The sequence below is a fragment of the Aptenodytes forsteri genome, unplaced genomic scaffold, assembly GCF_000699145.1.
Source record: "Aptenodytes forsteri isolate BGI_AS27 unplaced genomic scaffold, ASM69914v1 Scaffold164, whole genome shotgun sequence".
Taxonomy (NCBI): domain Eukaryota; kingdom Metazoa; phylum Chordata; class Aves; order Sphenisciformes; family Spheniscidae; genus Aptenodytes; species Aptenodytes forsteri.
The window spans coordinates 2,606,906-2,629,916 of NW_008795527.1; the positions used below are offsets into that span (position 1 = coordinate 2,606,906).

At 39.2% G+C, this 23,011-nt stretch overlaps 1 protein-coding gene across 4 annotated transcripts in view; it reads left to right on the forward strand.

Annotated features, from left to right (window-relative positions):
• The window catches only part of IGF2BP3 (insulin like growth factor 2 mRNA binding protein 3), a 118,493-nt gene that overhangs the window by 1,114 nt on the left and 94,368 nt on the right, over positions 1-23,011 (forward strand). For all 4 annotated transcript variants that reach the window (XM_019472784.1, XM_019472783.1, XM_009282047.2 and 1 more), the window contains exon 2: positions 193-253. In XM_019472784.1, the coding sequence (XP_019328329.1) occupies positions 193-253 (61 nt within the window). The remainder of the gene's footprint in view (positions 1-192; positions 254-23,011) is intronic.

Sequence of the window (23,011 nt, forward strand, 5' to 3'; positions counted from 1 at the left end):
GGCGCCGGGCTGTGTCGCCTTCCCGGGTGCCGGGTCCCCGCTCCGCCGGTGCCCGGGTTGCCGATGAATGGGCTAACGTGTTGCGCTCCCGTTCCCTGCTTTACACCCCTGCAAACCCACTCCGGGAGACGGGGACGCGGGGGGACGCACAGCCGCGCTCGAATATTTTCCCCTTTCTGTTTATCTCTGCAGGTAAAGTGGAGCTGCATGGGAAACTCATAGAAGTTGAACATTCAGTCCCTAAAAGACAAAGGTAATTTATTTTTATTTCCCCCCCACCTTGCCCTCAGTTACCCAGTGAGAAGCAATTTGAAAAATGCTTAGGTTTGTGTTTCTCTTCCTTGTAGATAAATGGACCGCTTTCTTAAACCCACAGGCGTGCACTCTGCTGTCCTAGAGGTTTTCTAGAATCACCCCATGTATTTCTAATGTAGTGTCTTGTCCAGGCAACAGTGGTAGTATTTAATTTATTTAAAAGAAAAAAAAAAAAAGCCTTTTTGTGGGAGAAGCAAGTTGTTATGGCCTGATGGCAAATGATTGTGAAGATTTTAAAATTTAAAGTTCTGTGAGAAGAGTTAAAATCTGGGTGTTAGCAGGAAATGAAATGGGGTGTTGTGAACTGTGTAACGGGCAAGCAGATGAGCTTTGCTCCAGCAACAAAAAGCATCTTGTAAATATACTGGTATACATATTTTTTTGATCCTGCCATGTTGGAGTCTGCAGCATTTTATGGGCACGTAGTAGAAGTCTCATCTCTATTTGAGAGGATTCTTCATCGCTATTTTGAGCTGGTCTATAGAAGCAGCAGGAGAATGACTTCTTCCCAATAAGGACAGGATTTATGCATCCTTAATTTCTAAACGTATGTTTAATTTTTGCAAGGTAGTAATTTTGTTGGGCCTCATGTAAAGAAGCAATACTTGCAATAAAGCAGGGTAGTATTTTTGTACTGCCTATAGCAATTCAGCCTGCTTCTTTCACAAATATTTAGATTATAGAAAACCTGGCGTGCACTAGAGAGTAAAAGCAAAATAGATCAAACTTTCCACGTGCTTGTTCCTGTACTCCATTATTCAATCTGGGAAGTATGTCTGTCTGTATAACTTTGTAAAAAGGGGCTTCTACTATTCCAGGGTTATTTTTAAAAGTGCAGTCTTTTTAAAATAGTTGATTTGAAAAGGTGAATTAGCTGTCTTGATGGGCATTGTATCTTGGTATTTTGAGAATTAGGAGTTTAATCGCTATTTAGTATTAGAGGAAAGCTTTGCTTGAGAAACTGTGGAGGATTTTTGCTCTAGTTAAGGCAGGGGGGAACCCCTCTCTGGACCAATTCATAGCATGCTAATCTTTATGGTTATATTTATTTGATACTTTTAATTGGAAATTAATATGCTGTATATGTTCTTTCTCATTTATTATGCAAGGTATATGGCTTTGATTTACAGTAGCCTATATTTCAGATCTTTTGTGTATATAAAAATACTGTTGTAGATGGAATATATTTTTAGATTTAAGGAGAAAATTCCAGGGGACGTAAGAATTGATCATTTCCTATTAGTCTCTGTAATAAATAATTTTATTATCATGCTTATTAATCTTAAGCTTGCATAAGTAGTATTCTATTTATGCTGTTGAAAACAAATTCATTTCACTCATATAAAGGTAAATTTAAAATCGCTGGTGGCCCCCTCAACTTTTTTTATCACTTTTTTTTTATCACTGTTCAATGTGTCTAAAAGTATTTTCCTGTTCTTTCAGCTGTCAGCTGAATTGGTGTAAAAGTCAGTTCTTCATATTGGGTAGCATGTCTTCATATTTGTCTGTGAATTAGCAATTATCAGAAACATGCATCTGTCTGTAACTTGTTGAAAAGGATTCTGCACTGAACTTAAGCACTTTTCTAGGCATGCGTTGCCTACATATAGGCATAATATTGAAAAAATTGCAAATGTAAAAGCCCTTATTTGTTAAAACACTGTTTGATCGTGCAATATAATGTTGGAATGTATCAGATACAGTTCAGATTTATACTGCTGTTTAACAGAAAATTAAATTGCATTTCTCATAACTGCACTTCCTTCCCCTTTGTTTCCGCTCCCCCTCTCCCAAAATCAAATATAGAAAGCCACTTAAAATTCATTCAGTGGCCTCCATATGTAAAAGTGACCCTCTTGTTCCTTTTATAGATGCCTAATACTTTTCTTTTTTGGGGGGGGTGTCAAAAAGTTGGAGATTTTTTCAATGTCTCTAAACATTGCTTACTGGGCGTATATTTAGAGTTGCTAGATACGTGTAAAAACACAGTTTTCAAATGTTGAGTATTTTGGTGAAACTGGTTATTAAGGTGCTTTCAAAATAACTTATTTGAAGTCTTTGTATCTTTTTACACAAGGGGAAAGGTGTTGGATGCAGCCGGGGGTGTGTGTGTGTTGCTCACCAGGCCCACCCAGTGTGTTTGCATGCTGCAAGGCCAGGGAACGCTTTCCAGAGCCTTGTGCGCTTCAGTGTGTGAGATACGGTTAGAGCAGTGACGCCATTTAAAAAAAAAAAAGTGGATGTGTCAAGCCTGTCTTTCAGCATGAGTGTACGATTAATAGTTTGGTCAAATGACTACTTCATAAGAGCAAAAGTTGTTTTGTGGTGCACTGAAATTATTCAATACACTATATTGACCTCTGCTGCTGTGAGGCTGCTTCATGGAGAGTCCTAGCTCCCCTCTTTACAACCTCCTTAAATATGATTTTTAATTTTTTTTAGCAGTGTGCGTATATTATCACTCGCAAAGGTAGTTTGTGGGTATCTTTCTCCAGAGGCGGCTGAGGTGCATGGGAGGAAAGGGTAAGGGTTTGGTAATCCATATCCTTGTCACATAAAGGAAGGTCAAGAGGTGGTGTCAGCTAGGGTTGCCATAAAGTTGAGCTGAATCCAGAAGACAGTGGAGTGTGCCTGGCTTGTTATTCAGGGTGAAATTCTTGGGCCCAGTAGTCACTGCATTCCAGCCCTTGCTGGATCTTCTGATTTGAAGTGGGCACACCCAGGTTTGCAAAATTACCTTCCTACCTGCTGTGGAAGGAAGGAGAGAGCCCAGTGTGTGGCTTTCTCCCTCCCCTCCCTCCTGGAAGCATTTAAAAACAGACAAGGGGATATGCTGCGGTTTAAAGAGGAGGGCTGGTCAAGGTTTCCTTGGAAGGGTGGAGAATTATTTTGGGGGAGGTGCAAAGTATTTAATAAGCTCGGAGTAGATTCCTGACTTACTACTGAAATCACAAGGGAATGCCAAAGGAATGCAGCGTTTCTGCATTCAGACCCCTCGGTGTGGAGGAAGGCTATTGCAATATTTAAAGGTTTAGGTCACTTTATGCAAAAGTTGGAGAAGGCATTGTAATAATTCTGACTGCTAGTCACGCTCTGCCAGGTAAGGCAGGGCACTGTTAGTCACGATCGCTACTTAGATGGGTTTTCTTCTCGCAAAGCAGCAATGCAGGAGGAGGATGGTGGCAGTGTATAGTGTACGTGCGCCCGTGCCCCTGAAACTTGTGGCGCAAGGCTTTGGGTACTACCTTGCTGCAAGCCAAGAGCAGCTGGTATCTCGCAAGGTGATGTATGCTGCAATCTGATTATTCAAATGGCCCTGATGTCACTTGTGCGTGATGAGGGGGGAGGGCAGGTGCTAACTCTGGGCACCTGGGGATGTGTCTGGCGCAGCGTCCTGGCCCTGGCTCCCACCTCTAGGTGGGCTTCCCACCCAGACCTGGTCCACCATGCCTGCTCCTGGGGCCTTCAGGTGCCTAAAATGCTCACAACACCTCAATTGTGGTAATGATGAGGTGTTTTTCCAATTAGAAGGTTAATTATTTCCCCCTCCCTGCCTCGAGGGCTCTTTGTTGGGAAAATAAATTCACTACGTCTCTTCTGGGGGGTTTGTTTGGGAGAGGAGCTGGAGAAGAGGGTAGTGAAGGTGCACCTTGTAGGTAATGCTGCCCCGTAACAAGCTGTGCTACAGGGAGCGCAATGACCTGCCAGCTGTGCTTCACCTCTAATGCTGAAGTATCTGAAGGCTGATTTGAGGAAAACAGGCCCAAAACCCCTCATGCAACCATCTCTGTTCCAGGGGCGAGTGTTACGCTGTTGGATGGGCATTGGATTGTGTTGCTAATTTTCAGTATAATGAGGGTTTGTATCTTGTGCGTGCAAGGCGGTGGGAAACGGCTTCGCGAGGCTAAAGTATGTATGGTGGCTACAATGGGTCACAGTTATTAAAAAAAATAATTTAGTGGCATTGATTTTTAGTTTTGCTTCTGTAAATATCGAGCAGGGAGAAACATGCTGAATGTAAGAAGACATGATAGAAAATGTCATTTATTAGCCGTATTCGTGCTCTTTTCTGCGGAAAGAGGTGGAGGACTGTGCCTGGGTCCAACCAGAATGTTTTTGAGAGTGAAGGGCCAAAACTTTGCACAGTGGTTTTGGGTATTTATTCTCTGCTTCCACATTTATTTTTGCAGATGTGAAGGGGAAATTAATTTTTTTCTTTTTTAAATCTTTGAAAACTTACAATTAGAGTGGAAACAAATCTGGATAATTGTGGTGATATAGACAACGAGGCATTATGGCAAGAACAGATAATTCTTCACTAACATGTTAACTGTTATGTTATCGGAAGTTTAATTTTTATAACTCCTCATACTGTTTGATCATTAAAAAAAAAAAATTCCTTCTTGTTGCAGCTTTTAAAAATAAGCTGTAGTATACGAAACAGCTCTAAATGCATGTCCTGAAAGGTTGGTCCTGCTCTCTTTTTCCTACCTTCCCTTTATAGAAGGTACCCCGAGAACATACTTGTAGTGGACCTTAAATTGTGCGTAGATACGGTGAATTTTGAAGGGGTGGAATAAAAAATAACATTTTGGAAGTGTAATTCAAGGGTAGCAAAATATAATCAGGAAATGTTTAAAATTTTTTTATTTCTCCCTTTTTTTTTTTTCCCCTCAAGCATGGGGTAATAGCATTTTTCACATTTTTGAGACCTTGAAGGTGGTATTTTTGTAAAATGGGGCTGTGTTCATTTCAGTTGCTCTTTTAAGTGCAGAGCATAGGACTCTACAGTGCTGGAGTCCTTTTATGGCTTCTGGGTGGACTTCAAATGCTTAGTTTTGACCTGAAAAGTTCTTAAATGGCCTGGGATTTGCCTACCTACCAGAAAATGTGAAACTTCCCATAACGGCCATGAGAGAGGGACCCAGGCGGAATTCAGATACATCTAATACTTAACCACGGACAGGGCTAGCCCTTCAGGGAACCTCACAAAAAAGATTTTTTGCTCCTTAAACCTGTTCCTCTCCTTAATGACATCTTAGCTTTTAGGATTTTATCCTCCTGGGATTTTGGTAACAAACACATAGAGCCATGGAGCACAGTTAAAGACTCTTCTCTGGTGATTTCATCCCTACGCAAGCCCAGTGAGGCAGGCACAGGGCAATATTAATGTGGGATTTTTTTCTTGTAATTTGAGAGTCAAATTTACTATTGGAATCTGATTATTCAGAATCAGTAAATAGATGGAGAATGGGTACAAAAATTAAATGCTGTAAAATCTAAGTAAGGAGGATGACTTCATGTTTTATAGAGGCATAGGTGGAAAACTTTGAACAGAGTTGATGCACTTGGCAATATTGAGGTGCTTTTTGTAGCTCCAGAGTGCTTCAATACGATTCTTAATGTGTGTTCTCTCATTTTGTTTTCATACGCAAAATGTTTACTGCATGTCAGTCCATTCTTTATCTTGAATGATGCAGAGTATAGTATTATATGTTGAGTTATATGCTAATTACTGTTGAAAGCTAAGATAAAACCATAACTCTTCCTTATTTTGTCTAGAAATGTGACATTGTCACCAGAAATACTTGTGTGTTATTTTATAGTTTTAGTCTGAGGCTTGTGTCCTTATCTTTTTTTTTTCTGGGCATGTCAAGTGTATGCACTTGTGTGCCTTTCCATCCTGCATCTTTGCTGTGTGAGTCTTAAGTTTGCTGTCCAAATAAAGAAAATATTGTTGAACGTGCCATCCAAAATCTCCCCAGGTATCTGGGTTTGGGGTGTGCTGGGGAGATCAGTAAGCCCAGTGCTTACCAGTGCTACCCAGCCTCTCTGGGCATGTTTATCCATGTGGGTACTTCAGTGATAGTTATTCCTTCTCATCACCTGGAATAAGTAATTTGGCTTTGAAAAGTTTCTGTATGGGAGCAAGAGCTCCTGTGTGTTTGGGCACGTTTCAGGTAATTAACAAAAAATTATATTATGGTATTCTCTCCTGTTTTTGCTTCTTTCCAGATCTGCAATATTGGTTTCTGAGTGTGTGTTGAAATGTGCATACATTTAACCAAGAAGAAAATCGTGATGTTTGTATTTGGATACTTGGCAAATAAAGTGTGTTACTAGGGTCAGTATTAGGGTAGATGTTAAAATACCGTACATGTAATGGCAATAAAAGAGTGGGGCCAGAAAAGGTGGTGTTTTCCAGTTTTTTTTCCCTGCAAGTGCATTGAAATTTTGAAATGGAAAAAATATATTCAATTATAATATTAATTTGTTATTTTGCTGAAGTGTATTATCACGGCAGCCGGCACAAGAGAAACCTGTAGTATAAAAGTTGTCTCCTGTGTAATGTAACCTTAGCAGCAGTGTGCCTCCCCTATTGCCTGCCTCTTCATGGTGCAGTGGAATCAGCATCAACTAAAACTGTCCTTTTGCAAGTCTGGACGGAAAACTGCCTCTAACAGGTAAAATGAGGCATTCTGTATTTTTAATCAAGTTAAAATTTGGATAAGAGCACAGATAACTGAGTCAAAGAGGGATCTGACTCTTCTTGGATGTGGGACTAAGTATTGAAACAAAACTGTCTTGAAATGAAAGATCTTCAGCTGGGAAGGGCCTTACTCCATTTTAATTTTTTTGGTATCTTGATAATTTTGTGACTGTAGTCTGCTGGGTGAGAAATAACACAGAAAAGTGTTTCAAAGAGAATGTGTATGTATATGTCTGTGTGTGTATATATACACACATGCATTTTAAAAGATTATATTACCATAAAATAGTTTGCAGTTTAAGAAGAGACCAGCTAAAAATATCTGGAGAATTTATAAAAATAGTAAGGTTTTTTTTTTTGCTAGTACTAGTACACTTGAACACAACTGGAGCCGAATGTTCACTTTTGAAAGATTAACTTTCATGCTCAGCTGAACTTTAGGAACGTTATTTTAAAATATGTAGTCTACACCATGTGTCTAATACGTTTTTCCCCTTTGTGAAAATACCTTTATTGTTTTGGTAAATTGATTTTATTTTTAAATGTTAAATGTACAGGTCCTGTAGGTTTTCCCTCAAAAATGGAGCTCGCTTCACCTTAATGGAGCCTTAAATATTGTAGTGCAGAAATCAAAATGCCAGTTAGAGGGAAATCTAGTCTGTGTGAACAAAAATTTCTGCTGGGGGGGGGAATAAATCTTATGCTATTACTTGGGTTCACAATTACTTATTTTCCTGAAACTTCAGGAATAAATAGTGTTAAATAGTGATTAGGGATGAATTAAACAGCTTGTTGTGTTTGGATTTGGAATTATCTGTTAAATATCTAGCATGCATGGATCAAGGCGGGACTCTAATTTTCTAGGAATAAGCAGGGCAGGAGGGCTAGCTACGAGAAGGAGGGGGGAAAAAACCCCAAAACCCTCGAGTGAGTGGTACTATGCAGTTTCTCCACGCAGCTTTCATCCTGGGGCCTGATCCTGCGTGCTCTCTGCCCCTTCTCCCCTGCCCTTGGAGGAAGTCCTCAGTGTGCTGCGGGGAGGCTCTTGGGAAACAGAGTTTGCAAAACTGCCCCAGCTTTGACAGAGAAAATACACATACCGTCTAGCAAAGGCAAAAGATACAAGTGTTTTTTTTAAAAAAAACAGCAGTTTTAAAACAGTTACAGAACAGATCATCCAGAAATTTATTTTCAGTGGTAGAGTGTATTATTTGGTTTATACACGTAGGGGAGATTCTCTGTGTGATGGCGGCTTCCTGGTTATCGTGGAAGAATAGTTCAACTTTTCCTCCTACATCTAGAGTAAAAATTTCAAAACAATGTCTCTTTAGGACAGTACTTGAAAAACATAATCTGTAGGATGTCTGAGGAATTTAGGTAGTAGTTTAATCCAAGATAATAAACTACACTTATAATGTAAACCATGTCTTGTCTTTTTCCTGATGTAAGTTAAAATTCTGATAAAAATGCTTTAAATTACTTTCCAGTGAAAGTTTTGTAGCAACCTTAAGCAGGTAATGGTTAGGGAAAAAAATAATTAAAATTTGTCTAGTCTTGGAGTATTGTTACTAATTTTGAAATAATTTTTCAGATGAGTTCGCTGATTGTATAATAGCATACACAAGTTCCCCCCGCCATCGAGGCCTTGGTCTGTTACAGACGTGTATTGCTGCACTGCAACGAGCACACGGGTCTTTCCTACCAAGGGAGCTGGATCCCTGAATGAACCACATCTTTCTTTGTGGAAAACCAGCACCCTCATGTACAGAGGGAGCTATTTGCCAGGGTCAAGTGAGAGGGATTCAATACGAAGTGTCCCTTAGTGGTATTGATCACAGTGGGTGCTGGTGCTAATCAAGAAGAAGGGTTCTTATACGGTGAGCTTTGTGTTAATAAAGTTCGGTTATTTAAGCAAGTTCGTGGTGGTGGTGGGCAGCACTGTAACTTGGTGACAGAGAGCTGAAACCTGCTGTTGCTAACCAGGAGGTACTCCTTTTGACCCTAACAGAAGTTGCTGGAATGTCTTATTACTTGTTTGTTACCTGATTGTATGAACTTTGCACCTGCATAGAAATTTTTAATGTAGGATACCCTTAAGAAATGTGCAACTTTCAGGGATGCTAGGTGTTTAAAACTGTATACAAATTCAGATTCTCTTTCAATTTCAAATATGTACTAAGAGATAGTAAGCGTGTAGTTTAACATGTGGTCTGTAGATTTACTAACACTTAATGAAGAAACTGGAGGGTCCTGGGGTACAGCACAGGTATTTAAGTTGATTCTAATAACCTGTACAAAATAAATCAGAAATGGTCTTAAAGTCAAAGCAAAGATATTTTTAAAAATATTGTGTACTCGTCATTAAATTTCTTTTCAGAGTTTAATGCTGATGCCCAGTAGCAGCAGTGTAAAATTGTTCTTGTAATGCTAATGCTGGTTCATTCAAAGATGCACCAGAATGCTTATTCTATTAAACTATTGTTCTTAAACACCCCCCCCAAAAAAAAAAACCCAAAACCCAACCAAACCCAAAACAAACAACCCAACCCAAAAAACCACCCCACATTAAGTTATGATAGTCAAAAAGCAGGTGACCATTTATTTATGAAATACTAAGTTTGGTTCTCAGTGATGGTCTGAGTCCTAATAGCAAATGGTGAGGTCCCGTTCTAATTTGGTAACTTGTTTTGGGTTGCTGCTTATTCTGTTCGCATTAACAATGTGTTTGCTAAGAGTGAGTTATATACCTCTATTTAGAAGTTTTCATTTTTTCTGTCACGCAGTCGAGAGGGCATTTTTATAAATAATGTGATTCCTACCCCCTCTTCTACCCTGGCTGCTCTCTTAAACAAGAAGTGACTGTTGGCATGTAAATATACTCAAAATTCTGCATTTAACATAGAACTGTAAACTTTTACCTGAAGTTGTGGAGTACACACCCTTTGTACAACTGGGCTTGATGATAGTTGTTCAATTAAACTCAAACCATAAGCAAAATCATCCTTTCAGGTATGTAGCGTGTGCTTAACCCATACGGAGTGGATGTTACGCATCACTCCTTGAAAGTAATCTTGGGAAAAGATTTAGAATATTTGTAATTATAATTCATAGAGCCCTTCAAGCTTTTTAGATTGAGTTAAAGGTTGCGTTACCTTTGTGTTTGACTAGCTTCAGTAAAATCACAAAATTGCATTCGCTTGCTGTGGTTGGCTTTTGCCTGCCGCTGTGGCAAATAATAAGCTTATGCACATTGCTTTTCTTCCTGGCCTTTTCGCTCACATCACCTGGTCCACACAGTTCACTTACAACGACTGTTACTGGTTTTGCATATGTTGGATTAAGTTCAGCATCTTAACATGAAAATGCTACTTCTGAATGCATGAACGGCAGTACAGATCCAGCATCGCACGTGTGGTTACGTCAGTCTCCTGCTGTATAGCAGTGCTGTGTTTTGTACTGCAGCTCTTCAAAATGGCTTTTGAATTGAAAGTTCAAGCTATCTTAACTTTTTAGCTATAGAGTGTTGGTGGAAATCACATGTAGTTTTATATTCCAGAAAGCCGCTCTTTGACGTAGTTCTGATTTGTGTCACTGGGTGTATCATTTTGGGTGGTACCCTTTAAAAAAGAAAAAAGAGGAAAAAAAGGCAAGGCATGGAAAAGTCTGTCCAAAACTTAGTCATATTTCACCACGATGAAGCCCTGCAAGTTCCCGAGGAAGAAACTGCATTTGAGCAGTGATAGTTTTCTGGAGACGGCTGTGGTGCATGTCCTACCTGATGAGACTTGGGCTAGATGAGGAGAGCTTTGCCTGGTTCGGGGGGGCTGAGCAGGTGCCCCGACCTGTTTCTTTTCCCTCTAACATCCAGCTCTGTGAACTTTCCTTGCACTCTGTGGATAACGTGCATGTGGTTACAAACTATTAAAGCATGTCTTTGAGGTTTGGGGGAGGAGAGGGAGGGAGCAAGCAATTGCTTTGTTTTGAGGCTTTTGGTAGCTCCAGTTCTGGTTGTTACTGGTAGTTGTCTCTTATTGTGTAGTCCAGCACTAGGCACGAAGCTGGTGCCAGCATCGTTTGAAATGAGCTGAATTTTTGAGGGGGATGATGGTGGGGGAGATGAGTGAAGAAGACATACAGAGAGTAGTGTTAGCAGAAAATGATCAGTTACTCCTAAAGAAGGACGATTTCTTTCTGTGGTTGAATATTTATCTTATAACATCATAGTCTTCCTTATGCTGATTTTTTTTTTTTGTAATTAGGTATTTTTAGCTTTCTTCTGCTCTTTATTTCTTTAAAATGTTCTTCTTAAATCCTCAATTGTTGGGTGTATCTATATGCAGATGGAACAGTTGAATTTCAAACATTTGAAAGGCCTATTACAACTATGCTAAGCTATGCTCTCAGGTAAATGCAACTTGATCTACTAGTGGGGGCAGGTACCACCTAATTTAGGTATCCCTGTTAACAAATGAGTACTGTATGACTGTAAAAAGATAGTAATTACTGTCTTGGTGTGATAGTAAGTTTGCACATCTGTATACAAACTAAATTTGAAGTAATTAACTGCTAAATAATTTATTAAACTTGGTAAAAATGATCATAACTCATATGAACTTTGTTCCTAATCTTAATTTGAATATCTAGCAAAACGCTATGCATTTGAAAACTAACATCAAGTTTATTTGCATTTAGTAACTTGTAATGGTGTTTAACTTGTAAATCATACTTACAAATTAATTGGTTAGCTGTAGCACGATATAGGCCTTTTCTCTGCTTTGAAACTAACTGATCCAAATTTACAATTTTGCTCAGTTTAATACACAGTGAACTAAAATAGTGTAAATGTTAAATGCTACCCTATGTAAAGAGTGCGGTTTTCAGTGCAGAAATGTAAACTCTATTTTTTGTTCTCTGATGATAACAGTGTATTTAAATCTATAGTGACAGTGAAAAAGTCAGTGCTTGCTGTGATCTTCATCCTCAAAACATGCACTATATTCTATATTTTCTGTGAAAAAGGAAATGAAAAATAATGGAATTATTTAAAAGGTGGTAGTGGCTATCCTATAATTGCTTTATATGCCACTTCTTAAAGTCATGGCATTTTTTTACAGTATTACGAAAGCAGGGGAAATTATTAAATATTAACCATAAAGGTTACTAAAGAAAATACACTTACATCTCTTATGTTGAAAAATCACTTCTATATAACTTGCCTTTGAAAGAAACTGTAAAATTGAAATGTTGCAAAACTTAAAATTTGTGAACACCTGAATTTTAATTGTTGACTTTTCCACTTGAACAGGACGAAATGATACTCCAAGGCTTTCATCAAGGCCTGGTATGAAAGCTCAGGGATTGCTTTCCTATATTATACCATATAAGCCTGTGTGCACTAATCAAAGCTGCTATGACAAAAGCACAGAAGATTGTTTTGGTAATTCTTAAAAATGAAGTTTAATGAAAGATAACTAACTATTTCTATTGAGTAAATATAAAAAATTGTGAACTACTTTATGCACAAGCTGTGATGCTTTAACTGTGTCAGTACAAAATATTTACTGTGAATGTGGATTTACTAGTGTAGATGTACGTACCCTGACCAAAATTATTGCCCTATAAAAAAGGAGAAATAAGCTTTGTAGACAATAGAAAACTTTGCATGGTTGTTATTACTTCATAAGTTTAACTTTTTAAAACATGTTAATCAAAGTTACTTTTTTTCCAGTAACCCATCTTTAGATCAAAACTTAACGTAGAAAATATTGTGTGTATATTATGCAAAGTGTGTATATCATTTAGCTCTACATCCCAACTGAAAGATGGTGCATTCTGTACTTCAAGGAAATAAATTTTTTTGAGGGGAGAGTACACAGTTATTCTAAATAACATGTAACTTCTTGCTCTAAGTACAGCTATGAAATAATTTTATTTGTTGCTGTTCTGTCCACGCAATTTTTGTGTAATTGAATAGGATTTCACTTTTTGGGGAGAACTCTTCAGAGAAAATTACTTAAAAGAAATGACAATATTGTCTGAAAACTGTAAGCCTAATTTGTTTCTCTTTGCAAGTAATTTAAGTATAGAAAAAGCAATGGTGCTTTTTCTTTTAATTCTGCATCTGGTGACATTCAGCATAAAAATGACAAAGCCAAACAGCAGAGTTGTCACTTTCTATGACTTTTGGGTTTTGACAGGGCAAGAGAAAGGAAGGAAAAATATTTGGTGGTGACAGTGCAAAACCCACATGTTCTAGCACTCCTCCGGTACAGGTGTTATATCTCATCTGCTTTAGGTCACTTAATCAGTTTAAGGCTGTGTGGAATTGCCATTAGTAAGGGCCAGCATTTGAGTGCTATTTCTTCTTGTTGGTATTCAATTAGTTCAACAAAGTGTACTAGCAAAATAATTACTGGAGCATCAAAGTGAGAATTGTTATTTGTGTGATGTCTTAGCTATTGTGTGCATCAGTTTATACCTTAAAAGTTTCTGTTTTTTTTTTTTAAATTTTTCGCTTGTGTGAATAAGGTTTATTGTACTGAATCCTTTGAGATGGAAGAGCTTATTTATTTTAAAGCAAAAATAATAGGAAATGTACGGTAAATTTGACATTTCTTCTGTTGTAAAACTGGTGAAGTATTAATCTATTCCTGTTAGTGTGGTCTAGAAGATTTAAAAGAAGCTATTTGTCTTGCCAGTGCTTTTTAAACTTTTCTTGGTTTGTCTTGAGATTGAAGGGTGGAAAGTAGTAATGAGGAAATAGATTCTTTTTTTTTTTTATTAAATTTTAAAAAAAGCCTTCGCCACGTGAACAGGCTAACTGCAGGTCTTTGTTAGGCTTTGCTGGAACATCAGATGATGAGCATAGTATATCTCTTAAATGCTCAATTACCATGTCAGTATAAAGTTGTCCTCTTGCAAAGTTGAGTAATATATGTATTTATGAAAAATTAATAAAAATGGAAGTTTCGGCCAGAATGGATGCAGACTGAAAGCCATGCGTGCATGTACACACGCACATGCGCTACGTTCTTTGAGTGGCTTTAAACATTGGAAAGGGCCTGAAATGTGTGGCTGTACATTTGAAAGTGTTGATTTACTCTCTTAACTCTGCTTTTAGTTTATTTTGTTCTTTTAAGCACTAGGACTTTATTCATATTTTTAGATATTATTATATAGACGGTTGCCTGAATGAAGTAGTTGGCCTTTGTTAATATCCTTTTATATCATGGAAGAGACTTGAAAATGCTAGCGAGCCTGTCTGTTAGGTGAAGTTTACATATATGCTTAAAATCCAACTAAGCAAGGTTTTTCATTTATTCTAGTTATAGCATGTAAGCTTTTTGAAATTAGATGGTGCTTTCAGCAGCACGAGTGTTTCAGTGTATTTCCATTTCCCAGACCTCACAGGAATCTTTGTTTACTGTGATAATTTTAGGAATTGGACATTAATTTGTGTCACTTCTTGTAAAGTAGCCTGAGAGGCAGCAAACAGGCTTTTCTTTAAAAAGTCTGTGCGTGGGGTGAAACAGGGAGGCAGCGGGGAGGTATGCGTGGGGATGGGTCCCTGAACTACCCTAACACCTCTCTCATTTTAAGCTCCGAAGTAGCTTGCCCTCAACCTGGAAGGTTTAAATCAGATATTTAATAGCAAAAAAGTAGCAAATAGAGGCTCCCTGCTCTCTGAGCCAATGTAACAGAGTCCTTGCAATTACATGCTACAAGTGTATAAGCGGAGCAACTCTTGCTATTTTACTTCAAGCCTTAATTTGCTTCCCCCTCCACCCCCCAAACCAGAACTAAATTTGAATGGTTAATCTGGAGCACACAGTGAACTTAAACTGAGTGTGAACAACCTTAGTTTCACTTGAGTCTGACCTTAAAGACACCAAAATGGGTTAGACTCCCCATCTATAGCTGTGGCGTAAGGAATCTGGAAAGCACTTCTGATGCTGTCTGCAAACACAGGCTCGTGGTTGAGCAAGTTGGTCTCAGCAGCGTGGTGGCTGCTGAGTTTGTTTATGAACGCTGCTGATTTTATTTAGATATTTCAGTCTGAGAAGGGTGAATCACTGAGCTATTGTTAAGACAAGATCTAATCTGGTGCCACCCCTCCTGTACCAAAAAAAGTTGCCAAAACTTTTACATCGTACATGATATCTGCGTCACTTATTTCCATTGAGTTTCTAACTGATGTTCAAACTTCTGTGGAGTAAGTGATGGTAGTAGGGAAGACATGCAAAATGAAAGCACTGTGAGGTAATATCCAGCAGCTGCTTGGTGGAACAAAGTATCTTGTTGGCTTTTTTAATTATTCAAGTCTTGGTACCCTTTTTTGCTTCAGAAATGACACTGAAGTATCCTACACCATTTCTTTCTCCTCCTTGGGCTCTTTAAAAGGAGCTGAATTCACTGAAAATAAATTTAAAAAAAATCCTTCTTTTCATCCTATCTAGAGCTCCCCAACCCTTAGCTTGGCCATGTATCGCAGGGACATCATATGCAAGTTTCAGTCTAGAGCTGCTTCTTACAGCTGATGTAAAACTTCGCAGTTAGTCCATAATGGAAATATTGACTGCTTCAGCTAGCAGCCCCTGTGGGCACCAGGAAAACAGGTGGAGGGAGAGAAGAATCCTTTAGCTATTTTGGTGGCTGAAGGAAAGGAGGGGTGGGGAGGAGAAAGATAAAAGATGAGTATTGCGTCCCGTCATTAGGGGATTACTAGTTCATACTGGTTAGGATTTTAAATAGACAGGTTTTTTTGCATGTTTAGAAGCACTTTTGCATTTAAAGATGTTATTTTCAGTCTTTCATATACCTCCTGAGTGTTTTCACTGTTATCCACATCCCAGTTAATTGCAAGTCAGTGGTGGGGTGGGAGAATAAGTGGCAAGTGACCATAGCTCTAAAATGTTTGGTCAACAAAATTGGCTCAGTAGTACAATTGTTTAAGGAATACAGACCCCTGCTCTGAGGAGGAGGAGGGAAAGAGAAACTGTGGCATCTAGAAAAAACCCCCAAATACTCCCCAAAACACCCCCCCCAACAGGAAAAAAACCCAGACAAACCCCCAAAACCCCAAACCAACCTAACAAAAAAAAAAGTTTCAGTTTCTCCAAAGAGTTTCATCATGGGGGAAGAGAAAAGGCCTGAAATGTCAGAAGCCACAACAGTAGATGGAAGCTCATTTTCCTAAAGGATACTGGAACTACCCATTAAATTTAAAGCAGTGCTTAATTCTTTAATTAAAAAAAAAAATCTTAACAGCCTTCTCATTACCAACACCTGGAAAATGAAAGTTTTTTAAAATGAGAAATTCAACATTAATATGGTAATGGCAGAATCTTTAGAATTTTCTTTTTTAAAATGTCTTTATGGACCACTCAAGGGAATTTACAAATAATGAATATAAGCTTTTAGTCTAATTAGTGATGTGAAGAATTGTCAAACTGAAATCCTGATGCAAATGGTAATAGGTGAAAGCCTACTATCCGGCTAATCTACATAAACATAAGAACTACAGTCAGGCTTACATTGGTTGATTTACCTATTTTGTACGATGTAACTTGGATGTGCCAATACAAATCTTCTGGCTGTGCTTCTTTAGCTATCATATCCTGTCCACAAATATCCAGTCTCTTTCAGAGTATTTGAGTTTATCCTGCAAGGAGAGCGCAGCCCTGTGCCCGGTCATTTGGCTGGTGGCTTTAGGGAGTGGAGCTGCATGGTGTTCTGGCCCCATGGACAGCTTTCTGATCGTTCGTCCTGGTGGAAGGTAGTAAGCAAATCCAATGTTTCACAGGCACTGGTAGGAAATTTGATCATCAGCACAGAGGGATCTGTGAGGTAATCCAAGAGCTAGATTTTCATCTTGAATGCTGAGATAATACACCTCTCCAAAGCGGCTGCTTTGGTGGGTTCTGTGTGCAAGATGAAAGGGCAAAAGTGTGGTTAGGAGCCAACCATTATGTCTTGCATGAGCTTTGAGAAAAAAATTTCTTTGTCTAAATTTTGTGGAAAATCCTTATTGTGAGTGGTAGTACAGAGTGCTTTTAAATCCAGGTCTGGGATTAAATAATGAGGCAACACAAAAAGAGGTATTGCTGCAGCTTGCCTGTGGCTTAGCCAAGCTTTGTCTGCTTGAATTGCTGAATTGGGTCCGAATTTGGAGCAATAACATTTCCTCTTCAAATATTCTGCTGTCCAGATCAGTGTGTAAAAATAAAAAGTGGCGATGTTTGTTAATAAGTCAGTATTTGAAACTATTCTCCTTTCTTCTGTAAGTAAGGCATCAAGATGAACTTTCTGGTTCACAACTAATGGCTTGATTTGATAAAATACAGTAACAGTGTCATCAGTGTGCCTTGTAATATACGCTAGAAATTAATTACCTTTTAACAGAAATGTAATAACCTCTGCTTGTCACTTTACTGAACCTGAGTGGGTTTTTAACAAATTCAGTATACCTTTTTTTAGGTTTTTGCTTTTGTATTTATCAGAACTACTTGTTAGGAATAAGCAAATTGAGATGTAATTGTGTGTGTATACATATATATATAATTTTATATATCTATATATAAAAAGATGGCTTAGAATGCACATTCAATAAGCTTTATTTGGATGGATTTATTACTATGTCTTAGCTGCTTTCAGGAATCAAATGTGAACAACTTAAAAAGACTGAAAAGATTGCTTAAACCCATGGAGTTTCAGTGTGAAGTCAGGAGGCAGGCAGAGACTGCAGCCCCTCTTACAGGACAAGCTACTTCAGTGGCTTAATCTGTATTGTTACCTACATTTACCATGAAGAAAATGGTAAGGAGAAGCCCCCTCCCTCACCTTGTAACTAAAAAACTGCTTCTGCTTTTTTCCCCCCAACCACACTAATATGAATTGAGAGTTAAGGATTTTTTATTTTGTCCTGTAAACCTGCTTTCTGGTCTCCTTCCCCCCCCCCTCCACACACACACTTTTTGATCACCTGCTCGAGTAAGTCTTCAACCTAATTATGTTGTGATCAAGCATCAGCTACTTGAAGCAACCTGAGGGGGAGAAACTCATAAACTCTGTGTGTGTGGGTAGCTTTTTGTGTTGGGTTTTTCTTGCCTGTTTTTATTTTGCTGGCTGCAGAGTAAACAATAAGACACCTCTTCCTCTTTCCCTATAAATTCAGTTGATTACCAGCACTTTTCCATTTGGCTATAGGAGTTGCTAATTTCATTACTATGGCTGTTCATATCAGGACATTTTGTACAGAAGTTGTTTCTTACTGTATGGCATTAGCCACAGTCCGTAACGTTTTTTGTTGTGTGGTTTTTTTTTTAAATATTTCATCTCCAGCTGTCTATGTTAAGTTTGTGTTGTCAGTGAAGTAAGTTTGAGAAATGACAGTTTTTGTCTTCACGCAGCTCTTTGGAGCTCAGGGGGAAAAAGGGTTGTTTCCGTGAGTGGGTTTGCAGGGGCATCACGTGTAGCTGTCTGAGCCGGGGGACCGCGAACTCGGAGGCAGCGCCGGAGCGTAGCAGCACTCGGTGCTGGTGGGTATTGGCATACTCTGCATCTGTGCTGTTGGTGTGAGGTGCCGAGACTTTTTCCAGGTAACCGGTATAGCAGTGCCTACCTAGAACAGATGAAATGAATAAGCGCTTGGTCTTTGCACGTTCCTAAGAGTGGAAAAGGTAGACCATTTACTTTCTATCCCATAGGTATTGAGTTCAAACAATTGAATGGACTGACATTGTCGATGTTCACTTGATCTCCTTTTAAACATGTTTTAACTCTTTTTCCATAGACTCTCATTTAAAAAGAGTAGGTTTGCGCTGTGCAGGTTTAAGGCATTAATGTTGTGTGTAGTTCGTATGGCTGTTGAAATAAGAGAGTATTACGTGGCGTTATTGTTGAGAAATGGGAATTAAGGAGCAAGAGGCAGCACATCTCTGGGGGGAGGGAGGGAGGATGGTGAGAAGGGTCTGGTAAGAGTGTGGGTACAACAACAGTGTGGAAGTGCAGTTGCCTCAATACTTGTGTGTATGCTCCCTTCTGAAAGAGCCAAATTTTGACACACCTATGATACACACCATGAGATAAAAAAAACCACGGGACCGTGAGCAAAAGCATGATACTTTATTGTTCTTTGCTTTATAATTGTCTATCTTCTGTTTTTTAAAATTATTGTCCCTTAAGGGGACGTGCGGGTCTTGTGTGATTTGCCTTTGCTAAATGTCACATAAAGCATACAGTGAGATTGTATTAGTGAGTGAAAGCTTATAGTGAGATTTTATGTAACGCAGGGATGTAAAAATGGACAATTTTTGAGACCTTTTTAACCCAAGAGGATTTTGATAAGTTGAAGAAAAAAGGTGATGTATATAGGAAGGACAGAGAGAGAAGGAAAGAGTACATATAAAAGAAAGAGAATGCTGAAATTGTGGATTTTCTTCTTCCCTCCTCCCACCACCTTTTCCCTAAGACATGTTTAGTACTGTTTCATATGTGTAGAGGGTTCTTGTGGGTCTGGAGCATTGGGTGTCCCTGCACATGTGTTCTCTGTATTTACATATGAGAGATTACCCCTTCAGAGGTCACTAAGATGGCTTTTAGTGCCATTTAATTATCTATCTTTATGGTACTTTGCCCTTTCTGTCTCTGCGCACACATGTAGCACAAATACTCTGCTTTCCTTGTGAAGAGGCACAATGATGTCTTTTTGTTTTACTTGCTTTCAGTGTTGCAGAGATATTCATGTCCCCCAAACACAAGGCTCCATGTCTCAACATTCCCAGAATAAATATGTTGATGTATGCTCATCAGCAGTGGCTTGAAGTAACTGAATCCAGTTACCTGCATAATACCTGAAAAGAAGAATTAGAATGCGTGCAATTCCTCTTAAGAACAGTAAACTATTGCCAAATAATTGCTTATGGACTAACCTTATACAGAAACCAGAGAAGTCTGTTTTCTTCTTATCTGATAGAAGGTGTTTTGGGTGTCTTTGAAAAAGAGAAATGAGTGGGAATACCTGTTCACATACTGTGAACTATAGGTAGCTTTCAAAAACTTTCATATGATATAGAGCACAAACACCATTTGCCCAGATTTTTTTTCAGTTGACATCTATTTGCAATGCCTGTTTAGAATGGAAGAAATGAATTAAGAAATCTGCTTAAACTGGAAAAAGTGCATACACAAGGCTTTCATGAGTCACATTGAGAGGTGCTGGCAATGTTTTACTATGATTTATTAAGACTAAGTGAGATATAGATTAAATGAAACTACTGTAATAAAATACCTTCATGTAATTTGAAAGGACTATTTCTTGTCTTACACACCTGGTATGACTGCAAGTAGTTGTAAAGTAACAAAACTTAAGATTATTTCAAAACAAAATAAAACAAAACCCTCTGTGGGTTTATGCTGCCTGGGATGTGATAGCTATAGGAGCTTTGCATATACTGTACTTTGCTGAAGAAAATAGGGTTATGAGGAAGATGGAAAGCACCCTAAAAGAGCTGATGATGTCTGATTTGGGAGGGTATTTCCAGGAAGATGCTCCCATATTTTTCTCTTTCCTTTCCCCATCTATTGTGTAGAGTTTTGTCCCTGTGCAAAAGCATGCTTTCTGAAGTCGGAACCCATCCTTGTGGAAGCTGTTGCCGCTCCGGTAAATTGTCAGACCCAGCTTTGTCCCTTACTCTCTGCTGTACGTTTGCATTGGGATTTTTCTTGAGGAAGTTGAGAGCTGATTCTCCGTGGGCTCATGTGCGTGCAGTAGAGGCGACTGCAGATCGCTAATGCCGCCCTGCAGCGAGGAGCTGTATGGGGCTGCCAAAGCGTAGGAGATGAGCGGGAGGAGCGACCTCTCCGAGCAGGAGCTGCGCAGGTTATCGCGGTTTGTGGTGGATTCAGTCTCTGTCTGCTCGCTGCTAGTTCAGTGCTCGTTCTGGTCCTGGGGACACAAAAACACCTCTGTCACTTCTATCTATCCTTTCTGTGTGGGGAGAAGGGCAGAGAGGGAAAGGGGTTACAAGCTTCATGTATTTTTAGGTAATTTTAAGAAATATATTTAGGCTTTTTTTATAGAAGCTGATAGTAACTGAAATGGAGAAGTCTCAAAGGTCTTTTATCTTACACTGGTTCTGTGAGATTCCTCTCTTGGCCACGCAAAGCTTTATTAATTTTTTTTTCCTATTGCTAATTGTGATACAGCAACAATGTTAAAAAAAAAAAAATTTTCACATGCATCAATAAACACCAGACTTGAAACTTGTGCATTGGGTAACAAGTTAAAATTACTTGCAGTGCAGCCAAGCAACTGATGAAGGTGTAAATAATTTCAAATTAAATGGTTCATATAGCTGTTCTTGTATTTTTGAAGTGACCTTTCAGTTTTGTACAATAGGTGTCTCACTATTGCCATAAATTGAGGTGCACAGCGGGACTGTACCCGTTTTGTACTTTCCTTGCCATTTCCTCTGGCTCTTTATGACTGTGGTAGAGGAACTGGTAATTTTAAGGTGGCATTTCTTCCTTGCTCCTCTCCCTTCCTCCTCCTCCTCCTCCTCCCTTTCAGGTTACTGAAGTTATTTTTGTGCTACAAATGTTGGTTGGCAAAGTTTTAAATTGCATCAAACTCTTCAGTCCCTCGAAGCCCTGTGGGAAGAAAAAGAAAACAAACCCCAAACCTTATGTTGTGTCCTTTATTGTTGAGTAAATGTAGAGATTGCTTTTTTTTTTGTCCATCTTTCAGGTGCTGGGCAGTAAAGGAGAAGATACGTAGGTTTTCCTTCTGAAATGAAATGTGAGGTGGCAGTTGTGTGTGTGTGAAACTTGTGTAAGTGCATCTGGAAAGGACTTTCCCCTCTCCTTCTCACCAGTGGATATACACTGCTCAGCGTGAGCATTTGCTGCTTAACTTGGCGTGGAGCTGGGGTGAGACCTGTTGTTGGTATGCTGGCTGGGTTGTTGCGTGCTCAGATCCTTCTGCGAGTGGCACTCCTTGCTACGAAACTCTCATGAATTTTAATTTGAATCTATAAGTGTGAGAGACTAATGGCATGACACAGTTTGAAGCACATTGAATAGCATATTGGCTGCCAATTTTGTGGTTTGGGATTTTTCTGCATTAAAATTTCCCAGTATTTTTAATATTGAATGAACATCCCCTTTTATGTTCTACTTTAGGACCCAACTTTCAAGTTTCAGGTTGCTGTGTGAGATTATTTTGATATTTCAGAGCAGTGTATCACTACTTTAGGGTGGTTGTTTTGTAGTCGTATTGCTAGCTGAGATTACAGTTTAAGGAAATCTTTTCAGACTTCAAGGAAAACTTCCCCCCTTCCTATTACAGTGAAGCAACTCCTGACTCTCTTTGCTTTATTGGAAATGAAAGCTTAAACCGGGTTGTGCAGTTTTCGTTCTCCCTTCCTCGCCTATTTATATGATCAACTGCTGAAATCAGCTCTTACTTGCTTGAGAGGGAGTGAAAACAGCTGAGAAATGCTGCGCAACCGAGACCTGTTCATCTTTTCTGGAGAAAGCGCGCTTGTTGCTTGATCTCATGGTTGCTGTGGTGTTGGGGGTGACACCTCCACGTGAGGACAAGTTTGGGCAAGGTGGCTTTGCTCCGTAAGCTCCGGCTGCATCCCGAACAAAGCCTGTCGGGAAGAGCATTTCAAGATGTGAAACACTCACTGCAGTCCTGTGTGGGTGGTGGCGGTGTTAAGGAAAGGAGTGTATTTTAAAAGGATCTGAGGGGGAAAATGAAAGCTTTCGATTTTATTGCGAGACGGGAACATCTCTAAAACTTGTTTTGTTGCAGGAGTTTACTGGCCTGTATAAGTTTAACAAACTTCTATTCTGTTATAAAAAGTCCTTAAAATGTGAAGCGTTTTTCTGTGAGAGGTCAGTATTAAAATGCTAAGTAAAACTGCGTGTTTGAACACAAGACACTTATTTTAGCTGCTTTGGTGAACCAAAATGTAGTTGAGACTTTCTAAGCTAGCCCGCTCTGTGTTGTCCCCCTCTCCCTTCCCCAGATCTTCCCAGGCTAGCCAGACTGACCCAACCAGCATGCCCCACCTGAGCCCAGCTGAAACTCTGTTAATCTACACATTCTTGTAAATCCCAAGGGTTTTGTGGCATCTCTGGCATTTATTTGTTCTCTCACTTTGGGGGAAGGGAGGAGACAAAGGACTTGGCTGTGAAGGC